This window comes from Podarcis raffonei, chromosome 3 (assembly GCF_027172205.1).
Source record: "Podarcis raffonei isolate rPodRaf1 chromosome 3, rPodRaf1.pri, whole genome shotgun sequence".
NCBI lineage: Eukaryota > Metazoa > Chordata > Lepidosauria > Squamata > Lacertidae > Podarcis > Podarcis raffonei.
The window spans coordinates 44,626,065-44,646,497 of NC_070604.1; the positions used below are offsets into that span (position 1 = coordinate 44,626,065).

A 20,433-nucleotide genomic window follows, 5' to 3' on the forward strand; every position below is an offset into this window, starting at 1 on the left:
GATAATTAAACAATTAGAAGTGTGTAAGCTTCTCAAGTGGAGAAACTAAGATGGGAAAGGAGGTCCTAAATTCTAGACATGGCAATCTACTCTAAGGGGCTAGAATCTTAATTTTTACCTTGACATTCATACAGCAAACTTGTGTTCCTTGGGTTATGTTATAAATCCTTTTTGTTCTACGCCAGTAGTCTTAACGCAGTAGTTCTTGTCCAGTTATGCAAGATGGATTGTACAGGGACATGAGGGCTGCTCCTAGACCTTCTCTGTGGCAGACTGCCCAACTCTGCTCTGCTTGAATCAATGTCCTATCAGCGGCTAGGCACTTACTTCATTTCTTGGCTCTGCTGGGCACTTAAAACAAAAAAGATGGAAAGGTCTTTAGATTTTAAGACTGCTTTATTGTGCACAGTGCACTGAACTTGCTGTAGCTGCATTTGCATTGCTGTGGGGTTTTTAGTTTGTTTACATTTTACTGTGACATTTCTTTTACAAGGGCAGCAGCCTCCTCCCCATGACATATTTTGAAGAAAGGGGTGAGAATGAAAGGACTAGCTCCTCTCATAAGAATAATACAGACAAAATAATACAATGGCAGAAGGGAATGGGATCTGTTCTTCAGTGGCTAATGCTGTGTGTGTCCAATGATCTCGTCTCTAGGTACTGCCAGACTGCAACTCCTTTAATCTCTGATCCATTGTCTGGGGTTGGTGGGAGTCCAAAGACATCTTAAAAGTCCACACGTTTCCCACCTCTGGTCCAAGCAATATAGAGAAGCAAGGACAGAATAACAGCTAGTCTTCAAAACTCGTATAGTTTAGAATACGCAGTGCAGGAGATCTTCTCTTTACATTTTATTGACAGGTGTGATTCCTAGAAGCTTCATTCCATTAGCCAGAACGGAGCGAACAGCCTGGAACAAACAGAGCCTTGCCTGGAAAAATAAAAGGTGGGGAAGAGGAGGACACTAATTAATTTTTATCCTTAGCTCTCTTAAACAGAATTAATTCAGTAAATCTTGAATGTTTGGTGCATGTTCAACCATAGCAGAATTACAATTAAAGAATAACAACAAATGTTAAGATGCCCACTTTGCACCAACAGCCATTTCTTCCAGAGTTTAATCCTAGTAATGCTGAAAGTCTGCTATTATCTGTTTCACAGACACACGCCTATATTTGTATCCTTGTTCCCCATGCATAGTAAGTAGTAGGTTGAATGCTATTTCAGCTGAACATTACCTACCTCTCTGCAGTGAGTGTATTTTTAGGGCAGCAAATACACTACGAACCGTATGATGTGAAGTACATATGCGTGCGCACACCCTGACTATGGAAATGCTGCATGGAAGACATGCTCATGCATAGCGATGAAGTCTTAATCTAAAATTACAATACATGAAGTGGTCCTAATACACCTAGCTCAACCTTCCCCTAGCTGGTGCCTTGCAGGTGTTTTGGACTATCGCTTCTATGCACCGCAGCCAGTACAGAAGGCTAATCTAGCCAGTGATACACGGTCTATGGCACCAGGAAGAAAAAAGTGAAAATACTTGTTTCAGGACAATTGCCTCTTGATGAAATACAAGGATATCCTACATCCTGCCTCACCTACATCAGTAAATATACCAAAGGCAATGTGCTTTTATGTTTCACAAATAAAGGTGGACAGAAGGCTCTGGTGGGTGCTGTCAAGTTGAAGACAGATGAAGGGAAGAATTCACCACATACATTGGAGCAGTTTCTTTTCAGCACAGTTGCAAGAAATCTACCTGGTAGGTTAAATCTGCTCCAAGTTTGTGATTAATTAATTTGCCCCGAGTAACAGTGCAAACCCTATTATGTGTCCACTCACGTCTTTTGATTACAATGGGACGTACTGCCAGCAGTCGTGTGTAGTATTGCAGCCTAAACGGATTTATTTAGACTGCAACCTTATTTGGGAGTAAGTCCTACTGAGCTCACTGAAGCTTCTGAGTAGGTATATAATTTTGCGCTGTTAAGCCTGCAGCTGTATTTTTAGTTGATTAAGCAGCCGGAGCTTATTTTAAAAGGTAAACTCAAACATTAGTGCCACACGTTTTTTGTCTTAACGCTGTTTTGATTTGGTGCACTACCTTGGTGTGCTGCCAAAATAGGGAATAAAGACAAGCAGAAAATAGTCTTTTCCAACAAGGATTGGTAGAGTTTATTAACTCGCTAACCCCGTTTGTATCATCTCAAAAGGAAAAACAAAACCACACCAAACCAAACCGCTTTTCACTCTGCCTCTGTTTAGAACACTTCACATATCTATAGTATTGGTAGTATTTTGAGTGGCACTATAAGGGGGGAAGTGGGTAGATTTATTGTCTCTGGCTACAAAAAGCCTGAGAAAGCTGAAGTCTAACAAAAATGGGAAAGATTCTCCACGCTAAGGAGAAGGCTTAAAGAAACGTGGCAATTGCAGAAAATGGCTTATTTAAGCAATGTATCTCCTCACCCCCACAATTATTAGTATGGGGCAGGAAAACATTTTAAACTAAACAAAAAAAATTATGTACCGTATTTTTTGCTCTATAAGATGCACTTTTCCCTTCCTAAAAGGGGTGTGTGTGTGTGTGTGTGTGTGTGTGTGTGTGTGTGTCTTATGGAGCGAATGCAGGCGGGAGGCTCTGCTCAGTGCTCCCTTTAAAGAGCCACGTGGAGCGTGACACGGCCTGTCAGTCCCTTCTCCCTCCTCGGGGAAAAGCCCCCAAGAGCTGCAAACACACTCCGTGCGCTCTTTAAAGGGAGCGCGGCTCTTGGGGGAGCCTTCCTCCCGCTGCCCAGGAGAGGCTGCGCTGCGATCTTGCTTGCTGTCCTGGCTTATGGGATAGCCGCCTGCAGCCTCTTCCGGGCAGGGGGAGCCTTCATTCCCTTCATATCCCAGAAGCCAGAACAGCAAGAGGCTATCCCAGAAGCCAGATCCCTCTTGCTGTTCTGGCTTCTGGGATTCAGAATAATTTTTTTCTTGTTTTCCTCCTCCAAAAACTAGGTGCGTCTTATGGTCTGGTGCGTCTTATAGAGCGAAAAATATAGTGCTTATTTGATATATACCCCATCCTTCAACAGACTGCCAGAATGTACTTTGTAACACATCTCACGAGTAACGCATTCTATTCAAATAGCATCTCTTTTACTTTACCTCTGCTAGTTCCGGAACACTGCCTTTCACAGGTAGCATTTTGTGAGCCACAGCTGCTAAGTGACTGAAACAGAAACAGAGATATGAAACAAACTCTTTAAAAGCTGCAACCCTCAGTACGCATCTAAACTTACTGGCATTTGCTAGGGATGTGCAGTGAGCCCAAGATTTGCATTGCATCTAGTGTTTTTAAACAATCCAATCTGTTTGGATCAGCTGTGTGTTGTTCTGATTCAAATCCATTTTAGGGGCCCAAATCTGATCCGTTGGATATGAAACTCTGTTTTATCCACCTCCCCATTCACTCTCATGGGGAAATCTATAAACTGCTATAACTTTATTTACTCCTCACATATAAGTGAATGACATTTGCAAGCAAATGACCCCTCAGAGTGGATTAAACCTACCAAATGGATCAGGCATCATGGAAATTAATGCATTTCCATGCAGGGAACCTTTGATGTTACTTTTTTAAAAAAGTTTGAAACTTTTTCATTCTCTGCCAGAATTGGATGCAAATTTCAAACCTAGTTGCTCCTACTTGAGAGGGATGAAGCCTGCCAAATTTCCAAGAGAGATAAAGTAACCATTTTGGAGTGGAAAAATAGACATCACAATCCCTTCTTTCTTTCTTTTTGTGGAGGAAGCAATTAGTTTGAAAACTAGGTATATGAGGAAGGTCCCCTGGGTAAGAAACTTGTCAGAGTTCAAACAAACAGATCCAGGGGCTATTCTGCTAGGTGATCTGACTTTTGCAAGCCACCCCAACTTGCCTAACTCTGGCACTTGCATGCTGCTCTCGTAGCCCAAACTCAAGAGAAAACATGACCTAGGTATTTACTTCAACATCCCTCCCTCAAATCACGGTGGTTGGAGTCCACTGTGAAAATAATCTACTCTGTTTTAAAAGCTAGATCTGTCCATTCGAGCTCTGGGCATTTCCCCAGTCAGGTTGGTTTCTGTTTCTCTGAAAATAAAAGGGGTTGCGGGTGGGGGAAGGGATGAGCGTTTCATTAATGAATGGGAAAACGAAAGCAACAGAGTTGCTCGGAAGGTTGGGCACTCCCTGCTCCATCACAATAGGCCTTGTCAAGTGTGTGATCCAACTTGGTGATGTGAAAGAGTACGCCCGATCACCCCTATTTACCTTGGCATTCAGCTTTGTTACCAATGAAATTTACTTAAGAGCAGGTTGAGTAACCATAGTTCTATAACACAAGGGTTACCAACAAACAGAGAAACCACCACAGTTTGGATCCTTCTGCCAATGGAACAGTCATTTTCTGACCTATTAAGATGAGCATTATGTGAGAAGCAACTCCTCCCATACCGGAAGAGTTTCTTCCGTTTGCACATGTTTTCCTCAATACAGTGGTACCTCAGGTTAAGTATTTAATTCGTTCCGGAGGTCCGTTCTTAACCTGAAACTGTTCTTAACCTGAAGCACCACTTTAGCTAATGGGGCCTCCTGCTGCTGCTGCGCTGCCGGAGCCCGGTTTCTGTTCTTATCCTGAAGCAAAGTTCTTAACCCGAGGTACTATTTCTGGGTTAGTGGAGTCTGTAACCTGAAGTGTATGTAACCTGAGGTACCACTGTACCTTTTTATAGCCCACTGGAATTTGATAATTTACTCACTATGTTTCTCATGCTGTAATACGGAGGGAGCAGGAAGAACCTGTGGCTTCCCAGAGGTTGCTTGACTCCTAAGCTCACATAAGTTCCAGGCAGCGTGGCTAATGGCCAGAGATGCTGGGAGTCCAGAAACATCTGGAAGACCACAGGTTCCTCAGCCCTGATTTAACGCCATCCCCAGGGTACTGCAATCCTTCCCTAGAGGAACTATTGCCTTGCCACACTTGCACAGGAATACACTCAAATAATACCACCAATACATTTTTATTTTATTTTTTGAAAATTATACTTGTGGATCTCTGAATTCACAAGGAATAATCAGCAGGCTTGGAAAAATATTTGCCCTTGTTTTTAAAGGAGGGAAACCTTTGCTGAAGTTAAAACAAAAACAAACCCACAACTTTAGGGGGCACCAAACTGGGGTGGGAGCACCTCAACACAGCCACCATTGACTGAAGATGCTCAGCGGCCATAAAATACTGTTGCAGGGAGGGAATAGGAAAACCAGACTGTGCATTCTAGGAAATGGAAGGACACCACCACACATTTGTTTGCAGTTCCCACAGTTAACGTTATTACTGATACAATGGCACGAAACAATCACTAATGCATAGCTCTAGCCCTCCTGCAGAAGTTGTACATGAAGAGCCTGCTAATACTTGTGCAGTATATTGAAGAGGCTTCTGCAGAGTCTTCCCCTCACCCCCATAAAAGCAAATAAGCTCGAAATGTCATGTACATTTCAGTTCTATTGACGCTATGCAATGTTGGCCTCAGTCACTGGACTGAAATCAGCTCATGAGGTGCCTCGGGGCAAAATGTCTATCAGAGTCAGATGATGGACTTAACAGACCATTAAAAGTAACTGGTTTTTCTAGTTGAGGCAGATTCAAATTCTATGAATATGTACAGGGTTTCCTGGACAGTGTGCCAGAAAGAAAGGGGTGGCTCATTAAGGCTGGGAAATGAAATAACACTTGACAGAAGGCCCATTTCAAAGTTTTCAAGCCTGATTCACAGAATGCATTCTCTTATGAGGCCCATTATTATTATTATTATTATTATTATTATTATTATTATTAATGGAAATGCAGTATTAACATGTGAAGCAATGCTCAAATGTTCAATCTAAAGAAGTTCATTCTTCAGTGAACCACAAGTTTAGGTTCTAGGTATAGTTTTGGCTCTAAATAAAGCCTAAACTTCCTCAAGTTTGGAATGAGGTTCTGTGAATTTAATTACATCAAACTATTCCTTATCAAAGGACGCGGGTGGCGCTGTGGGTAAAAGCCTCAGCGCCTAAGGCTTGACGATCGAAAGGTCAAGTAGGCTGAATTCTTGTCAAAGGGCAAGACGTTTCTCTCACCCACTCACCTACCTTAGTTTAAGGAGATAGGCAACAATATGCTTGGGCTGGAGATCTTGAGAAGACTTGTAAAGAATCTCATCATACCTGAAGAGAATAAATAGAATAGCTGGCACATACTTCAGAATCTGAACATAGCTAGGATACGCACAGGTCACATCTATATTCCCATACTTATTCTCATTTAACACTAATGGAACACCTGTCATTTTCTAAGCAATGTAGGTATATTAAAGGATGAGGTAGCCTGTGCCTGGAGTCTCACAATCTAATAGACATGATGCGCAGTCTGAGCAGTATAGTACAGTACAGTACAGTACAGTACAGTACAGTACAGTACAGTATAGGTCCTTCTATCACCTTCCTATACTGGCCACCAAGCTATATCCCCCTGAGTTGGAGAGTGGTGTCTTTCTGAAGCCAGTTTGCCTCTTTCTGATGTTATTTATGAATTGCCTCTCCAGTCAAAAATGCCTGAGGTTATATAAAAATTTAAAAAATCTCCAAAACTTGGTTTGCAGCCTCGACAAATCACAAGTTAATCATGAGTCATCAAGGAAACCATGGCTTGTTTCTCACACAAAAAAAGTATGTTTTGTTTTCCAGCTGTTGGGTTTACACAAAACAGAAGGCCTTAATTAAACTAAAGTTTATATGCCAACAGTAATTACTTCCGATCATGGCAGTAAAGAAATAATAGTTAAGATGCTGGGCAGGGTTCACACATAACAATAAGCTTTAGTTTAATAAAACAATGGAGCCATTGTATCTAATGCAGCTTCAGCTCTCAATTAAGCAAGCAACTAAGTGAACAAGCAAGCAGAAGTTTGCAACTTATTTTCTGAATACCTGAGAAGGTGCTGAATTAGCGAAATAGCCTGTGGATCTTGTAGGCATGCAGCGTTAATGCAAGACGCCTGATTGACTGCTCCACACATCTCTTCTAAACTGGGTGGAGAAAAAGACAACAGAAATATTAAACATCTAAAACGTCTACGCAATTTTACTGAATGGAAAAGAGCCACATTGCCTTTTCATGAATATTTTCATTGTACTCAATGGAACAGTATTGCTAAAACCAAACTAAAAGCACTTGAGGAGATTGGGAATCCTAAATCCCAAGATTAAGAAACAGTGGCTGGGATCTAAAGAGTTGTTTTGGTTGTGGCCAAGGCTTTGGGTTGGCCCCCTGAGGTTTTCTTGGAACAACAGACCCTGACCCAGACTCTCGCCATTTTCAACTGCACTTCTTACCTGTGCAGTCTGGCGTGTGTGTACTGCAGGAAGACACCAGTATCACCTCGGCTCTGGAGAATACGATCCCAGCTGAACTGATAATCAGATAATAGGAGGCCCCTGAGGTCCTGAAATGGTAAGTTATTCAAGCATCTTGTAAACCCTGACAGCATCACTTTACATTTTGTCATGAAAGGATAACAGCATCAACAGACCTGAATGATAAATGCTGCGAGCCCAATCCTCTCAGCTGTCTCAAGAGGGTTGTCCAGTTCTTTGGTTGCTAAGCAGATAACAAAAGGTGAGGTGGGGAAGAGTGTCAATGGCTGCATTTCAATGTGACACTAAACTGTGGATTGGCAAAGCATATATGAGCCTAGTGTTCTCCTGGGCTTGCAGATTCCTTGTGAACTCCTTTATGCGCCTCCTGCTTAAGTAGCAGAAGGAGTTCACAAGTTTTCACATCTGTTTTTGGTTAACTGCAGTGCCATCTGAACTGGCACACTGGTCAATGCCTATAGGGAATTTTAACAAGTCAGCTTAGAAAGCAGGGTTTGAAGTTGTCTTGTTTGAAACTAATTGTAGCTAATGTTAAGCACCATTTGTTGGACTTGGAGGACACAACAAAAATGCTAAGGCCAGGCCGGCATTTCCATTTGCACAAGCATTACGTTAATAAGAGAGAATGATCAGCTAACTTTTTGCAGAAGCACTTTGTTCTATCACCATGGAGCGAGCTTCGTCCAAAACATCGTCAAGGAAAACCACTTCTCCTTTCCGAGTCCTCATTCCTTGAACTCTTCCAAAGGGCACATGCTGGCACCTGCAGGAAGACAGGGGACCAGAAACTTCAGTTGTTTTACTTTACCACCTTAAAGGGGGGGAAAGTGGCATTTTCCAAAGTGCATAAACTAAAAATGTTATTCCTTCTGAACAGAGATAATGTCAGCGCATTTTGGGATTCACAACTGTGCCCAGAAAGAAGTTACTTTGCAGTTCTTAATATCTAGACACATGTACAAACATGAGGTGGAGGAGAAGGGAGATCATTCTTTCTGGCAAACATAAATGCTTGCACTGACTGAGCAATCAGAAGAACTCAACACAGAATTCCTCCAATAGGGTATCTTCAAAGCCTTAGTATGCCATGAAGGTGCATATATATATATATATATATATATATATATATATATATATATATATATAAACGGTTGCCATATATTTTAAAAATCTAGATAGATAAGTTGTTGAGCTTTTACTAGCAACATGGACTACCGTACGTCCAGTTTTCCCTGGGCATTTCAGCAATTTCTGCCTGGACACTGCTTAAGGGGGTTGAATATAGAACGTATGGCAACCCTGCTATAGATATAGATAGGCAAGTACACATTTACCTTTCTGCCCATTGGTAACCCATTAATTTTAGTATCTGGAAGACCTGTTGAAAATGAGGGATCTGGCTTTTATCTGTCTTGGAGAAGGGGAAAAAAGAAAGAATCATTAAATGTACATTCAAACAGACACACAAGTGAAAATGTTCATATCCAAGGTGGGACAAATAATGGAGATGAAGTGAGGATGAAACTTGTGTATCTGAGAACATGATCTTCTAACATAAACTTTGGAAAAGCAGTCAGGTATGCGAGATCAAACTCGACTGAAAGATCCAGTCTTGAGACCACCACCCATTTCCAAAAAAGTGTCAGAAAAACTCCACCCTCACAACTTTGAAAGCTTTCACCTTTTTATTTGTTCAGGCCACAGGTTGTGCCAGAGATTCTGGGCTATAGCCAATGGCGTCCCTCCATTGATGGAAAGCTCTGATCCAGCAGAAGCTTCCATCCCTGCCCCGCAAGCCAATCTCACCCCAGCACTATATCTACTTTCATTTTATCTTTCCTTTTGCTGCTGCCAAAATCAGTGGGGTTTGAGGGCCGAATCAGAATTATGTGTTTGACGGGCTGGGGAGCTAGCCAGTCTGCAGGACAGCCAGACTTACCACATATATCATAGTGTCAGGATTCCATTTTTCCACTCTGTCTATAGCAGCAGCAAGATCTCTGGAAAACAAACACAAATACAGTCGTACCTCGGTAATCAAACGGAATCCATTCCGGAAGTCCATTTGACTTCCAAAACTTTCGGAAACCAAAGCGCGGCTTCTGATTGGCTTCTGGAAGCCGCAGAAGCCCCGTCAGATGTTCAGCTTCCAAAAATAGTTCGCAAACAGGAACACTCACTTCTGGGTTTGCGGCATTTGGGAGCTACAATGTTCGAGAACTAAGCTGTTTGAAAACCAAGGTATGACTATAAGACCAAACGAAACTTTCCAAAATTAAACAAACTTTAACTTACTCATTGTTAATCCTTTTGCGATTATGATTTGCCACTGGTCAATATTTTGTCATGTCCGTCTAACAGAGGATAAGGCTGGCTGCAACTCTATACTGAGAAGCATCTCACCAGGTAGGCTGGAGTCCCATTTAACTCAACAGCTCTTACTTTGGAGTGGATACGTTTAGGATTGCTCTGTAATAGCATCAGAATGCTGGGCCATTTCTATGGCAGCACCTAGGCTATAGAACTCCATTTTTTTATTTCACAGAGTTTTTAGTGTGGGTGACAGTTCTGGGTGTGGTTTTTTGCCAAATTCTTTTATGTTTTTGTTTTTATTGTATTAAAGTTACTGCTAAACAATCAGGCAAAAAGAATAACACTTGCCTCGTTAGATAGAGCGAGGTTCCATCACTCCGCATCACAGCAGAACAGTCCTCCTTTTCCGATAGGTAAACTACTCCTGTTCCTTCTCTAGAAAAATGGAGAAACAGAAAACAATGAAGCAACCATATGCGATACACAGATGAATAGTCATAATCTCACAGCACACTTCTAACCATAGTGTACTCAAAAATAAGTCCTCTTTAATTCAACAAGGCTTACTCCTAGGTGCATGGGTTAGGACTGCAGCTTGTGATCACAATTCTACAATCACACTTATTTCTCAGTAATTCTCCCCTCACTATCCAGAATTAAGGTTGTTTTCAAACAAGGATGATTAGGGCAAGAGGGACTTTTCACAAAAAGGTGATTACTCCCTTTCCTCAGCAACTTTACTGTACCCTCCAGCTCACTGATCACCTATATGGCAAATGTCTATGCTTCTCTCTCTACGAACCAGGCCAAATCCTGTACACCGCACACAAGAGAATGGGCCTTTTCTATGGAATGCTATTCCCAGGGAGATATACTTGGTGCACTTGGTGTCAGTTTTTAAGCACCAGGATGAGACTTTTCTGTTTACTCAGGTCTTCAATTAATTAATACTGCCCTCTGTGGTGGTATTGATCTTTAGGACTTTGTTCTCATTAATTCATTGTTAGATGAGCATTTTATGCCTTTTGTATTGTTGGCTTTAAAAAAAAAACATCTCTGGTTTTAAATTGTTTTTAGAAGCTGCATTTTTGATAAGTGACGGATAAATTAAATAAAAATAATAATGAAGCCATCACGTTTACATTACCTTTACCCTCCCCATTCTCACCTGCCTGCAGACTGCCAACCCTAACAACCTAGAGCAAACTTTTCACTTTGTTATGAATATCAGTATCAATTCAATACATGGCCCTTCCCTGCACAAAGCATGGGTAGGGAAGCTGAGGCCAGGGGCCAAATGCAGCCTTCTACACCTCTCCATCTGGCCCTCAAAACTCTCCCTAGGCAACATCCCTCTCTGGCCCTGTTTTGCTAACTGCTTGTGCCTGGCTAGAATGTGCACTTGAACCATGATAACACCTTTTGCTTGTCTGGATGGAGGACAGAGGGGTGTGTGAATGGGTGTAGAAATCAGCCTACTGTACAAAGGTAAAATTTACATTAGTTGCTCTGCCCCAGAAACCCAAAGTTCAGACAAGCAGGAGAGGTGAGGATGGCAGATGGTTCAAAAGCTGTAAACAGAAGAACCTGTTCGTACTGAGTTTTCTTAAGGAGTCCTTTCGTGTCCAGCATCTTTAAGACTTCTTGGCTTTTCTCCTGGTAGAATGATTCTCCAGAATATTCATCAAAGCACACGCCCAGGCGCTGAATGGCCCCACCAGGACGAAAGGAAAACAGTGTTACCATGAGACAAAGACAACCTTAATTTCTGTAAGTGCGTCATTCGGAATCAAGGTGGCGAAGTGAACTTTTGAAACCATACTGATTTTGTGTGCTTCTTAGAATTCCCAAGCAATGCCAGATGTGAGGCTGCTAGTGATATATAAATACTGGAAAAAATGGACCCGAGTTAGCACCTTGTACATCCGGGCATAGTCGTCAATGCTAATGTCTCTAAAATGTTGCCACAATGACACGGCTTGTTCTTCACGTGCCTCCAATCTTCTAAAGAAATCTTGCGCCAGCTTTTTAATGTTTTCCTCCTCTTCTGATGCTTTATTGGCCTGTACATAAACCTAAAGGAAACGAATGAAAAATATGGGTCAGTATTAACTCAGAGAACTCTCTCCAACTAGGAAAGGGACATTAGGCAGTGGTGAAGCACAGCTTTGTACCGAGATGGTCCCAAGTTCAATCCCTGGTGATCCTGACTCGGTGCCAGTGATCTCAGGAAGAAGGGAAATATATCTGGCATGAGACCTTGGAGAACTGCCATGCTAAAGAAATGAATGGTTCGAGTCAGTATAAAGGAAGCTTCAAGATAAAACAGAGTCTGAATTGTCCAACAAGGTTATCTAAAACACTGTCAAATAAACAGTACCACTATTAAAAAGCTATCAGATGCTTGTAGCATTCATTCCACACAGGTGCTCAGTTAAAAGAGGGCATGTCTGTGCTAGAGATTTGTTAATAGTCATTCCATCTTTTCAGAAACCCTAGTTATGTATGCCTCCAGAGGAATGGTAGTATAAAATTAAATAAACGTAATGTGAAAATAAACAGTATTTTAAGGCTCAATTACTTTTTTATAAATAAAATACTTATATACTGCAATTTCACTTAAAAATAAGCAGTGTACAACAAGCAAACACACACATACACAATTTAAAAACCACATTTCATCTTCACTTTGGAGCATGCACTCTGATTAACCTCACTCTTTCAGATTCAAGCTTTTTCAGACTATTTAACTGTGGATTAACGTACCTCAAAAAGATGCTGCAAAGGATTAGATTTTAGTTTTTCTTCAGAGCCAAACTGCTGGAAGCCAGCTCCCAACAAACCTGTGTTATTGTAGCCAATACAGTATTTGTTAACAAAATAACTGCATGAACTGCAAATTAATGACACAGTATTTTTTGACTACTTTTCTGCAATAGAATCTTACCAACCTGTTAAGCAAATATCAAGGGTAGAATAGCCAAGAGCATAGTGGTAGCCAGCACCTGTGTTGCCCCTCACAATAAATCCCTATGTCACACTGCTGGTGGGAGGCGAGGTCACAGCACTCCTCCTCACCACTCACCAGCTGCCTCTGTACTATAGCAGAGATCCTCAGGCTTAGAGTTTGAATACAGTTGTACCTTGGAAGTCGAACAGAATCTGTTCGACTTCCATAATGTTTGGAAACCAAAGCGCAGCTTCTGATTGGCTGCAGGAAGATCCTGCAGCCAATTGGAAGCCCCGCCGGACATTTGGCTTCCAAAAATAGTTCGCCGCAAACTGCAACACTCACTTCTGGGTTTGCGGCGTTCGGGAGCCAAAATGTTCAAGAATTAAGCTGTTCAAAAACCAAGGTACGGATGTATAACCTTCCAGGACTCTCTTTCAGGCTCCTAGAACTCTCTCCCAAGGCCACACCCCTCACTGCTCCTGCTCTAAAACCTCCTTTCAGGTGTTTGTTTTGTTTTGTTTTGTGTTTGCCAAGATGGAACATGTCCCTGGACTGCTCCAATGCCCTTTTCCTGCCTGACTAGAGGTTGGAGGTTTGTGAATGTAAAATCCTCCGAATTTCTGCATGGCTGGAATACAGCCTATTGTGTGAAGTGAAGCGCCACGTTCATGGCTCCACTGACTTTTGCCTCTGGCTCCCACCATGACTGGCACGCACCTGCCCACTCCTGCAAAGGTCGCCCACAAGGGAATGCAACACGTGAACTGAAAAGGGTTCCCCACCCCTGCACTATACATATCCTGAATGAGAAAAGGGGGGAGAATTACTTACCAAACTGCATGCCCCAATCTCCAAGGTAATTTACTCTTGTAACATGATGTCCCGTTGCTTCTTTGATATTTGCTATGAAATTTCCTGAAAACAGAACGTGACAATTATTGATCCCAGCAGCACACTTCATCCCCAAACACTCAGTTATATGTAACCCACACTCTGCTTTTCTCTGTGACAGCCAACAAAAATAATGACTCTATAAGGGCAGTTTCCTGCTGGATCTCTAAATAGTCTGAATGTGCTTTTACAGAAACATTATTTCTTCTACACATTTAATTCAATGTTAAAGAGCCTCCCTGTTTGCATTGTGTTCCATTCATTCCAGAAACACAGTAACTTGATGCCTCTAATCTGTGTAAATGTTATTACTCCCATGCTACAAATAGGTAAAAAAGGCACAAGGTTAAACTTGAAGGCAATGAACCTAACAGCTGAAAGAGAATCTCAAGCATGCCATCCTTGTGCACCAACTGTTTCTCATTAAACATGCAATCTCAGTGTGATCTCACTGGACTCCATCCGGAGTTGCAATTCTTCCCTAGCTGCACTCAAAAGGAGGTCATGTATCCGTATCTCAAAGTTGTGACCCACCTGTTACTGCATCCTCTGTGAATTTGTCCCCTCCTCTCTGTGTTGCGTACGGGAACCCAAAGCTGGGAAAAGTCATTCTAATTCGGCCTATTCCCCACATGATGATACAGAAATTCTCTCTGGTCTATGTCACAACTTTTTTTAGGATAAATGTCTTAACTTGTTTTGTTAAGTGCCTGTCTCTATCCTGACTTGACTGACTTTTCCTACGGCTGACCTTTGATTTCGCTATTGCAGAGAGACTCAAATTCCTTATGAATGCCTACATTACAAAGGGAGAGAACCACATAGTGAAATATCAGGATTCTTGATTAATTGATTGCCTATTACTTGTCTCAAGGCAATTCATAAGAAGACCATAAAAAAGAGCTAAGAAGTGCTTACAATTATACACACCCACCCACCCCCAAGGTAGGTTTAAACAAAATTAACACCCAAGTCATATAAGCCAGAGCAGTGTTGGGAGCCTATTATGGTGCCAAAGGCAAACCATCCATACTGTGACACCACAAGTTGGGAGGGTGGGGCGGAAACACCCACGGCAAGCAGGCCGGCCACATGAGCATAGAACATAGAGCATTGGCTATCTTACCTATTATTGTAGAGCGCAAATGACCCACATGAAACTTCTTTGCAATGTTGGGTGAACTGCAAGAAACAACAACAGTTACCATTTGAAGTTTATTTTCCCCCTTGTCTGTAAAAGGCATATGTGCAGACACACATGCTGAGTCCTCACAGCAGCATCTCCCAAACAAAACGGTTTCAATGTTTACCCCACACAATGAAAAATAAAAATACAACTGCATGGTAATCCCCCCAAAGAACCTATTAAAGTAAAAGCAAAGCCACAGAGAAGGATCCTGGCAGAAAACCCCATTCCAAAATGCACTGGCAGCTTTGTTACTCAAAAACTAAATGTACTTTAGCAGTTCCCTTTGCACAACAGACTTCTATGTGCGCGACAGAACTTCCCCTTCCTCTCCTACCACCTGCAGCTCCCCACACAGCCTCAAAATGTGCTCCAGAGAGTTGGGGGACCCGCAAGAGCATATTTTAGAGACACACAAAGGGAGGAGAGGAAGAATTCTCCCTGTGCAAGTCGAAAACTGACAGCACTGCAATGGCTACAACCCATTACCTTCAGAGATTTATATGCTAATCCATAGCTCATTCATATACTCTTCATGTGCGTGTTATTTCATATATTTTACTGAATGGGAAAATGTTAGTGTCATAGCTGAGTTGAGAGGAAGGGAGGATGTGGCAGGTATGCTACAGGAGAGTATTTAATATGTTTGAAAACCTGTAAGCATGGAAGCACAAAATCCTCTAATAGAATTTAAACTATCAGCTGTCATCTTTGATGCAGTAAGACCACCAAACTACCAGTCTACATAGATCAAGCTAGATATTTCCCAGGCCACAGTGGGACACAAACCAGAGCCGTCACTTTGGAGAAAGGAGCAAGAAGATGACTAAAAAAAGTGAGTCAAGCATCATAGTGCATGGAAACGAAAGAAGCAAACAAAACCAGACTCAGTCCAGTGAATCTATGTTGATCCATAGCCAAATATATTTGTGTAACCAGACTGCAGACTCCCAAGGCATTTTAGAAATATGCTTCAAAATAACTGAAGCTGTAATCTGCATTGAGTAAACATGTGCATGATTGTGCCTATGAACTCACCTAAACTCAATCAGAATTTTTCTTTTTGGCAATCCTGAGAAAAGTTCACTCTTTATCCCATATTTGGAGCCATCCTCAAACACTTGCTGCAACACTGTCTTAGAAGGCAAAATATGTATACAAAGAAAGGCATTCATCAATAATGAAGAATTTCAGAAACAGGTTGATATCCCTTTCACAAAAAAGCAATCAGTTACACCTGAAAGTAAACTTCAAGCATGTTAAAACTATAAACCATCAAGCACACATATCCCACTTACAGGTCTAACCTCAACAGCAGCTCACTTCAGAACTTCAACTCACCACTTGACACTAGTATTGTCAAAGTGTCCTTTTCCTGCCATTTGTCTCCCCTCATGTATCTGGTCTTCTTGGCTTGTAAGCCCGAGATTTGCGTCAATTTAGTAGGATTGATGTGAGGTGCTTTGGAAGACAATACTTGTCTGAAAATGGGATCCAGGCCCAATTGTTGCACCAACCCCAGGCTGGGAAAGTGTCGTCCTGCCCCTGGCCAGCAGTCTCAACAGGGCTGTGCATGAGGCTGAGACCCTGCTGTTCTTTAAAGCTCTGCTGGGCAGTAGCCAAGTTAAGATCACACGCTTACCTTGGAACTCGATGGGCCTTCCTTTCAAGCAGACACATACAGGATTGCACAATAAAAGGAGCGGTTGGTTCTCACTTCAGAAGTGTTTCACCGAGTGTGTGATCCGCTACCCAGAGAACTGCTGATTCTCAGAATTTTACCACACCCTTATCTATGCTCACGCTTTGCTTTGACATCAAGCCTGCTCATTTTAAGAGGCCAGAGCTCCAGCAGCTTTGAATCTCCAAGCATCTGTGACACCACACAATGTTATCAAATATCTGTGGTGGGCTTGGAAGATTGGCAGCAGCCAGAGCTTACTTTGGATTCTGCCTTGCGGTTCAGTTTCCTGTGCCCTCCCCCTTGGTGAACTGGGAAAGGCAGTTTGTTTTGCAGCATATTTCAGTGCTTCAGGCATTAAACACCTCGTTCAAATCAACGTTAACTAAATTTCTGTTTCCCCAGCTTTTAGCTTAGTAAAATGAAAACCAAATGGACTGTTGTGGTTTTCAGTTTGCTCTGTTAGTTGTATGCTTCACTCCCCACCCCCATTTTTATTATATTTCAGTTGTTTTTATTTTGTTACCTGCCTTGGAACAAACATTTGTGTAAATAAGACTGTAACTGTCAACGTACAAGGTATTAAGCCCCATTGAAAATAGTAATAAAATTTTACATTGATATCCCAACTTTCCTCCTCCTCCTCATTTTATCCTCACAACAACCTTGTGAAGTAGGCTAGGCTGAAGGTTCAGTGATTGACCCAAAATTACCTAGTGAGCTTCATGGCTGAGTGGGGATTAGAACTCTGGTCTCCCAGGTCTTAGATCAACACTAACCGCTACACCACACTGGCTCTCATAATGGGACTTGCTTCTAAGAATACATGTATACGTTTACAATCTAAATGCTCTAGAGCGGTGTGCAATCCACACTGCAACCATAAGCCTTGATTTAGATTTCCCTCCATTTATATCCAATAGCATTTTCACTGCTTATATATATTGGGTCTTACCTTTGCTAATAATTCTCGATTTATTGTGAAGTTTACTGTTCCTTCACCTGCGCTGATTTCACTCACCACTGGATCACATTTTAACTAAAATGAAAACACATTGACAACAGTGGATTACACAATCAATGAGTGGCACAGTTGATGCTGTTTTGTTATCAGTATTATCCCATACAGGTAGATCTTAATTATATTTTGAGAGATTTCAGAACTACTTTATGTTGTCTTTCACAGCTGCTGAATGATGAGAATGGCATGTCCTTTATACAATTACTACCAGCAGATGGTGCTTTTTAGCACCCATTACATGTCATTTGCTAATGAGCTTTACAATTAAAAGTTTAGACTTCCAACCTGACATAGAATTTGTATAAGTTGTTTAAGCTATACAGTACGTTTAAACATGTAACTAAACACACACACACACACACACACACACACACACACACACACAGTTAGCAGCTTAGGGCCCCACAGTTAACACACACAGTACAAGAACGTTCAGGAGTTGAGCATTAGTAAAGCGACTGCTTTCCAGATTACAATTTTATATAAAAATTGGTGATCGTAAAACCTTTGTAAAGCGCTGCCCAGAAGAAAGTCACTGATGTCAACATGGAACAGGCAGACATAATCGGAGGTGCATGAGTTGTGGGGCTGCAGTATCCAACACCTGATCATTTGCAACCTACAAAGGTGAAGGCAAGCAACCATTTTCCTGCCCACTCCCCATATGCGCAGTAGAAGTGTAAGGAGGAAAAGAGAACATAGGTATCAACCTTTAAGCCAGAGGTTTCCAACCTTTTTGAGTCCATGGCTCCCTTGACCAACTACATTCTTTCTGCGGCACCCCAGTGGGGTTCATGAGCCCTGTTATGTCACCCCTTGCCTGCAGAGCTGGCAGCCTCTGACCCTATTTCGAACACCCTACCTTGTGGAGTGTTCCCTCAGCCTCCTCTCCTCTCCTTGGGAGTCCTCCAGGCAGCCGCTGCTGCTACCGCCCCTGCCCCAAAGAGAGGTGCCTCCTCACACTGCCCCACAGCCACCTGGGACTTGTCTGTCCAGACTCCATTCCCAACAGCAAGGACTAGATGACTGGACTCCCTCGCCCGCTTACTCCAAGGCCACCTCAGCTTCTGGCAACCAGCACCCCCTGACCAGCCCAAGAGGCACCATTCGCCTGGGAAGCTTATAGCCAGAGCTGCTGCAACAAATAGCCGTGCAAGCCTTTGGGAGGCAGAGAAGTGAGAGGGCATCAAAGGAGGACAGGGGGCGAGGAAAGAAGGATGAATGCCTGTGTTGCCTGCAGCACTCCTGGCCATCATTCAAGGTACCCCAGGGTGCCACGGCACACTGGTTGAAAACCACTGCTTTAGGCTATATCAGGGACCTCTGGCCCTGTTTAACCATAATGTCTATGCTATATAAATAGTCCCAGTCTCTACCTTCCATGCATTTACATACCTATGGTTTATTTATTTTGGTTTTATATCTGCTTTTGTTCAACCATGATCTATAGCTGCATATGGACTACTTATATCGTCATTAGATCCTGTTTTGATACTACTATATTGTACAGGATTTTGTATAGCCTTTTGTGGAGAAATTAATACAAATTGCTATTTTTTTTAAAGAAAATCTTAGGCCCACCAGATGGTTGGACTCCACCTCCCATCAGCCCCAGTCTGTATGGTGAGGAATGATGGATGTTGTTATGTAGCAACATTTGAAAGACCACAAGCTTCCCACCCTGGGGCTATGCTGCCCTGTTTTTAATTGAATAAACACATTACAGTAAGTAGATCTCCGCATACCTTCTTTGCCAGCTTCTGGGCTTCAAGCTGAATATCTGACTTTGAGTAATTGCTGGAGCTAGCATCCAGCACAGAACTCACAGAGAGTTGGAAATCATACGCCTGCCTAGGGGATGAATAAAAAGAAGCAAGAAATTAAGGGGGGGAAGCTTTTATTTTATTACTGCATTCTGGCATAAAGACCTTTATTTATTTGCACACTTTACAATACAATTACCAAACACAGGGAGTGGTCTTCCAAGACAAATACACGTACAGATGTTAGGCATTGTATGCCACCATCCACATGGTATCCAAGCAAACTTGGAAAACCTTTTACATTACAGATTCAGCTCACATCTACAAGGTATACATTAATCTAAAGCGTTAAGATAATTTCTCCATAGTGGCTGCTGCAACTGTGATGAAAGGGAGAATACTGTGCTAGTGTTAATAAATGATCAACTGAGACCATACGGAGTCAAACCCGTCTTTGTCATTCCTCTTATCATCCTTCATATCAAAATAGCCAATGTTTATTTACACTGGATTTCTTTTGAATACTAAAAGAATTACAACAATTCTATTTTAAAAATTCCTAAATTATAAACAATGGCTAACTGAAATATTAGCAGCATCCTGACTTTTAGTCATCATCTTGTCTTACCATGGCAAAGTGATTTTAAGAAATTAAAATAATTAGAATAAAAATTAGAAATAACTCTACCCTTTTCTTGACACTGGAACAGCATATATTGACTTAATCAAGTTTTCTGGCGGCGTCTCCAGAATATGTGAAAGCTAGATTGAAAACAGATTATCCATATTAGTTAGGACAAAGTCAAGGCGCACGACTTCTGAGACCAACAGTGTCCCGCCCCCCAACTTGTCCATCTTTCACGGGGGTGGGGGAGTTAGCGAGCTGCTATCCTTATAGCTAACTGCTCTCTGCAGTGAAGCTTATGCAATCCCAGCAACCTTTCCAGGAACACTGTAGCAAGGAGGAACCATGAACCAAGGCCAGGGCAGGACGAAAGCCGACACCCTGGCTGCTGAATGAAGAGGGAGTGGTACCTGAGCAGCGATGCTCCTCCGAAATCGACACGCCGCCATGGCGCGCCCTCCACCCCCTGCCGTGGACGCGGCTCTTGGGAGGAGGAGGAGCCACTCGGCTCCCGCCGCCAATCGGATTGTACCACTTTCCGTCC

The 20,433-nt window shown here is 42.3% G+C and overlaps 1 protein-coding gene across 1 annotated transcript; it reads right to left on the minus strand.

Moving 5' to 3' along the window:
• Positions 1-658: 658 nt before the first annotated feature.
• RARS2 (arginyl-tRNA synthetase 2, mitochondrial) lies at positions 659-20,423 on the minus strand. Its single transcript, XM_053381436.1, has 20 exons — positions 20,300-20,423; positions 19,953-20,026; positions 19,247-19,352; positions 17,436-17,519; positions 15,838-15,935; positions 14,740-14,795; positions 13,554-13,637; positions 12,536-12,612; positions 11,686-11,844; positions 11,367-11,473; positions 10,118-10,204; positions 9,396-9,456; positions 8,791-8,867; positions 8,095-8,219; positions 7,612-7,679; positions 7,415-7,524; positions 7,010-7,108; positions 6,173-6,247; positions 3,163-3,226; positions 659-931 (listed from the first exon to the last, which is right to left on the minus strand). The coding sequence occupies exons 1-20, from the start codon at positions 20,336-20,338 to the stop codon at positions 845-847; spliced, it is 1,737 nt and encodes a 578-aa protein (XP_053237411.1). The 5' UTR covers positions 20,339-20,423; the 3' UTR covers positions 659-844.
• Between the last annotated feature and the right edge of the window lie 10 nt (positions 20,424-20,433).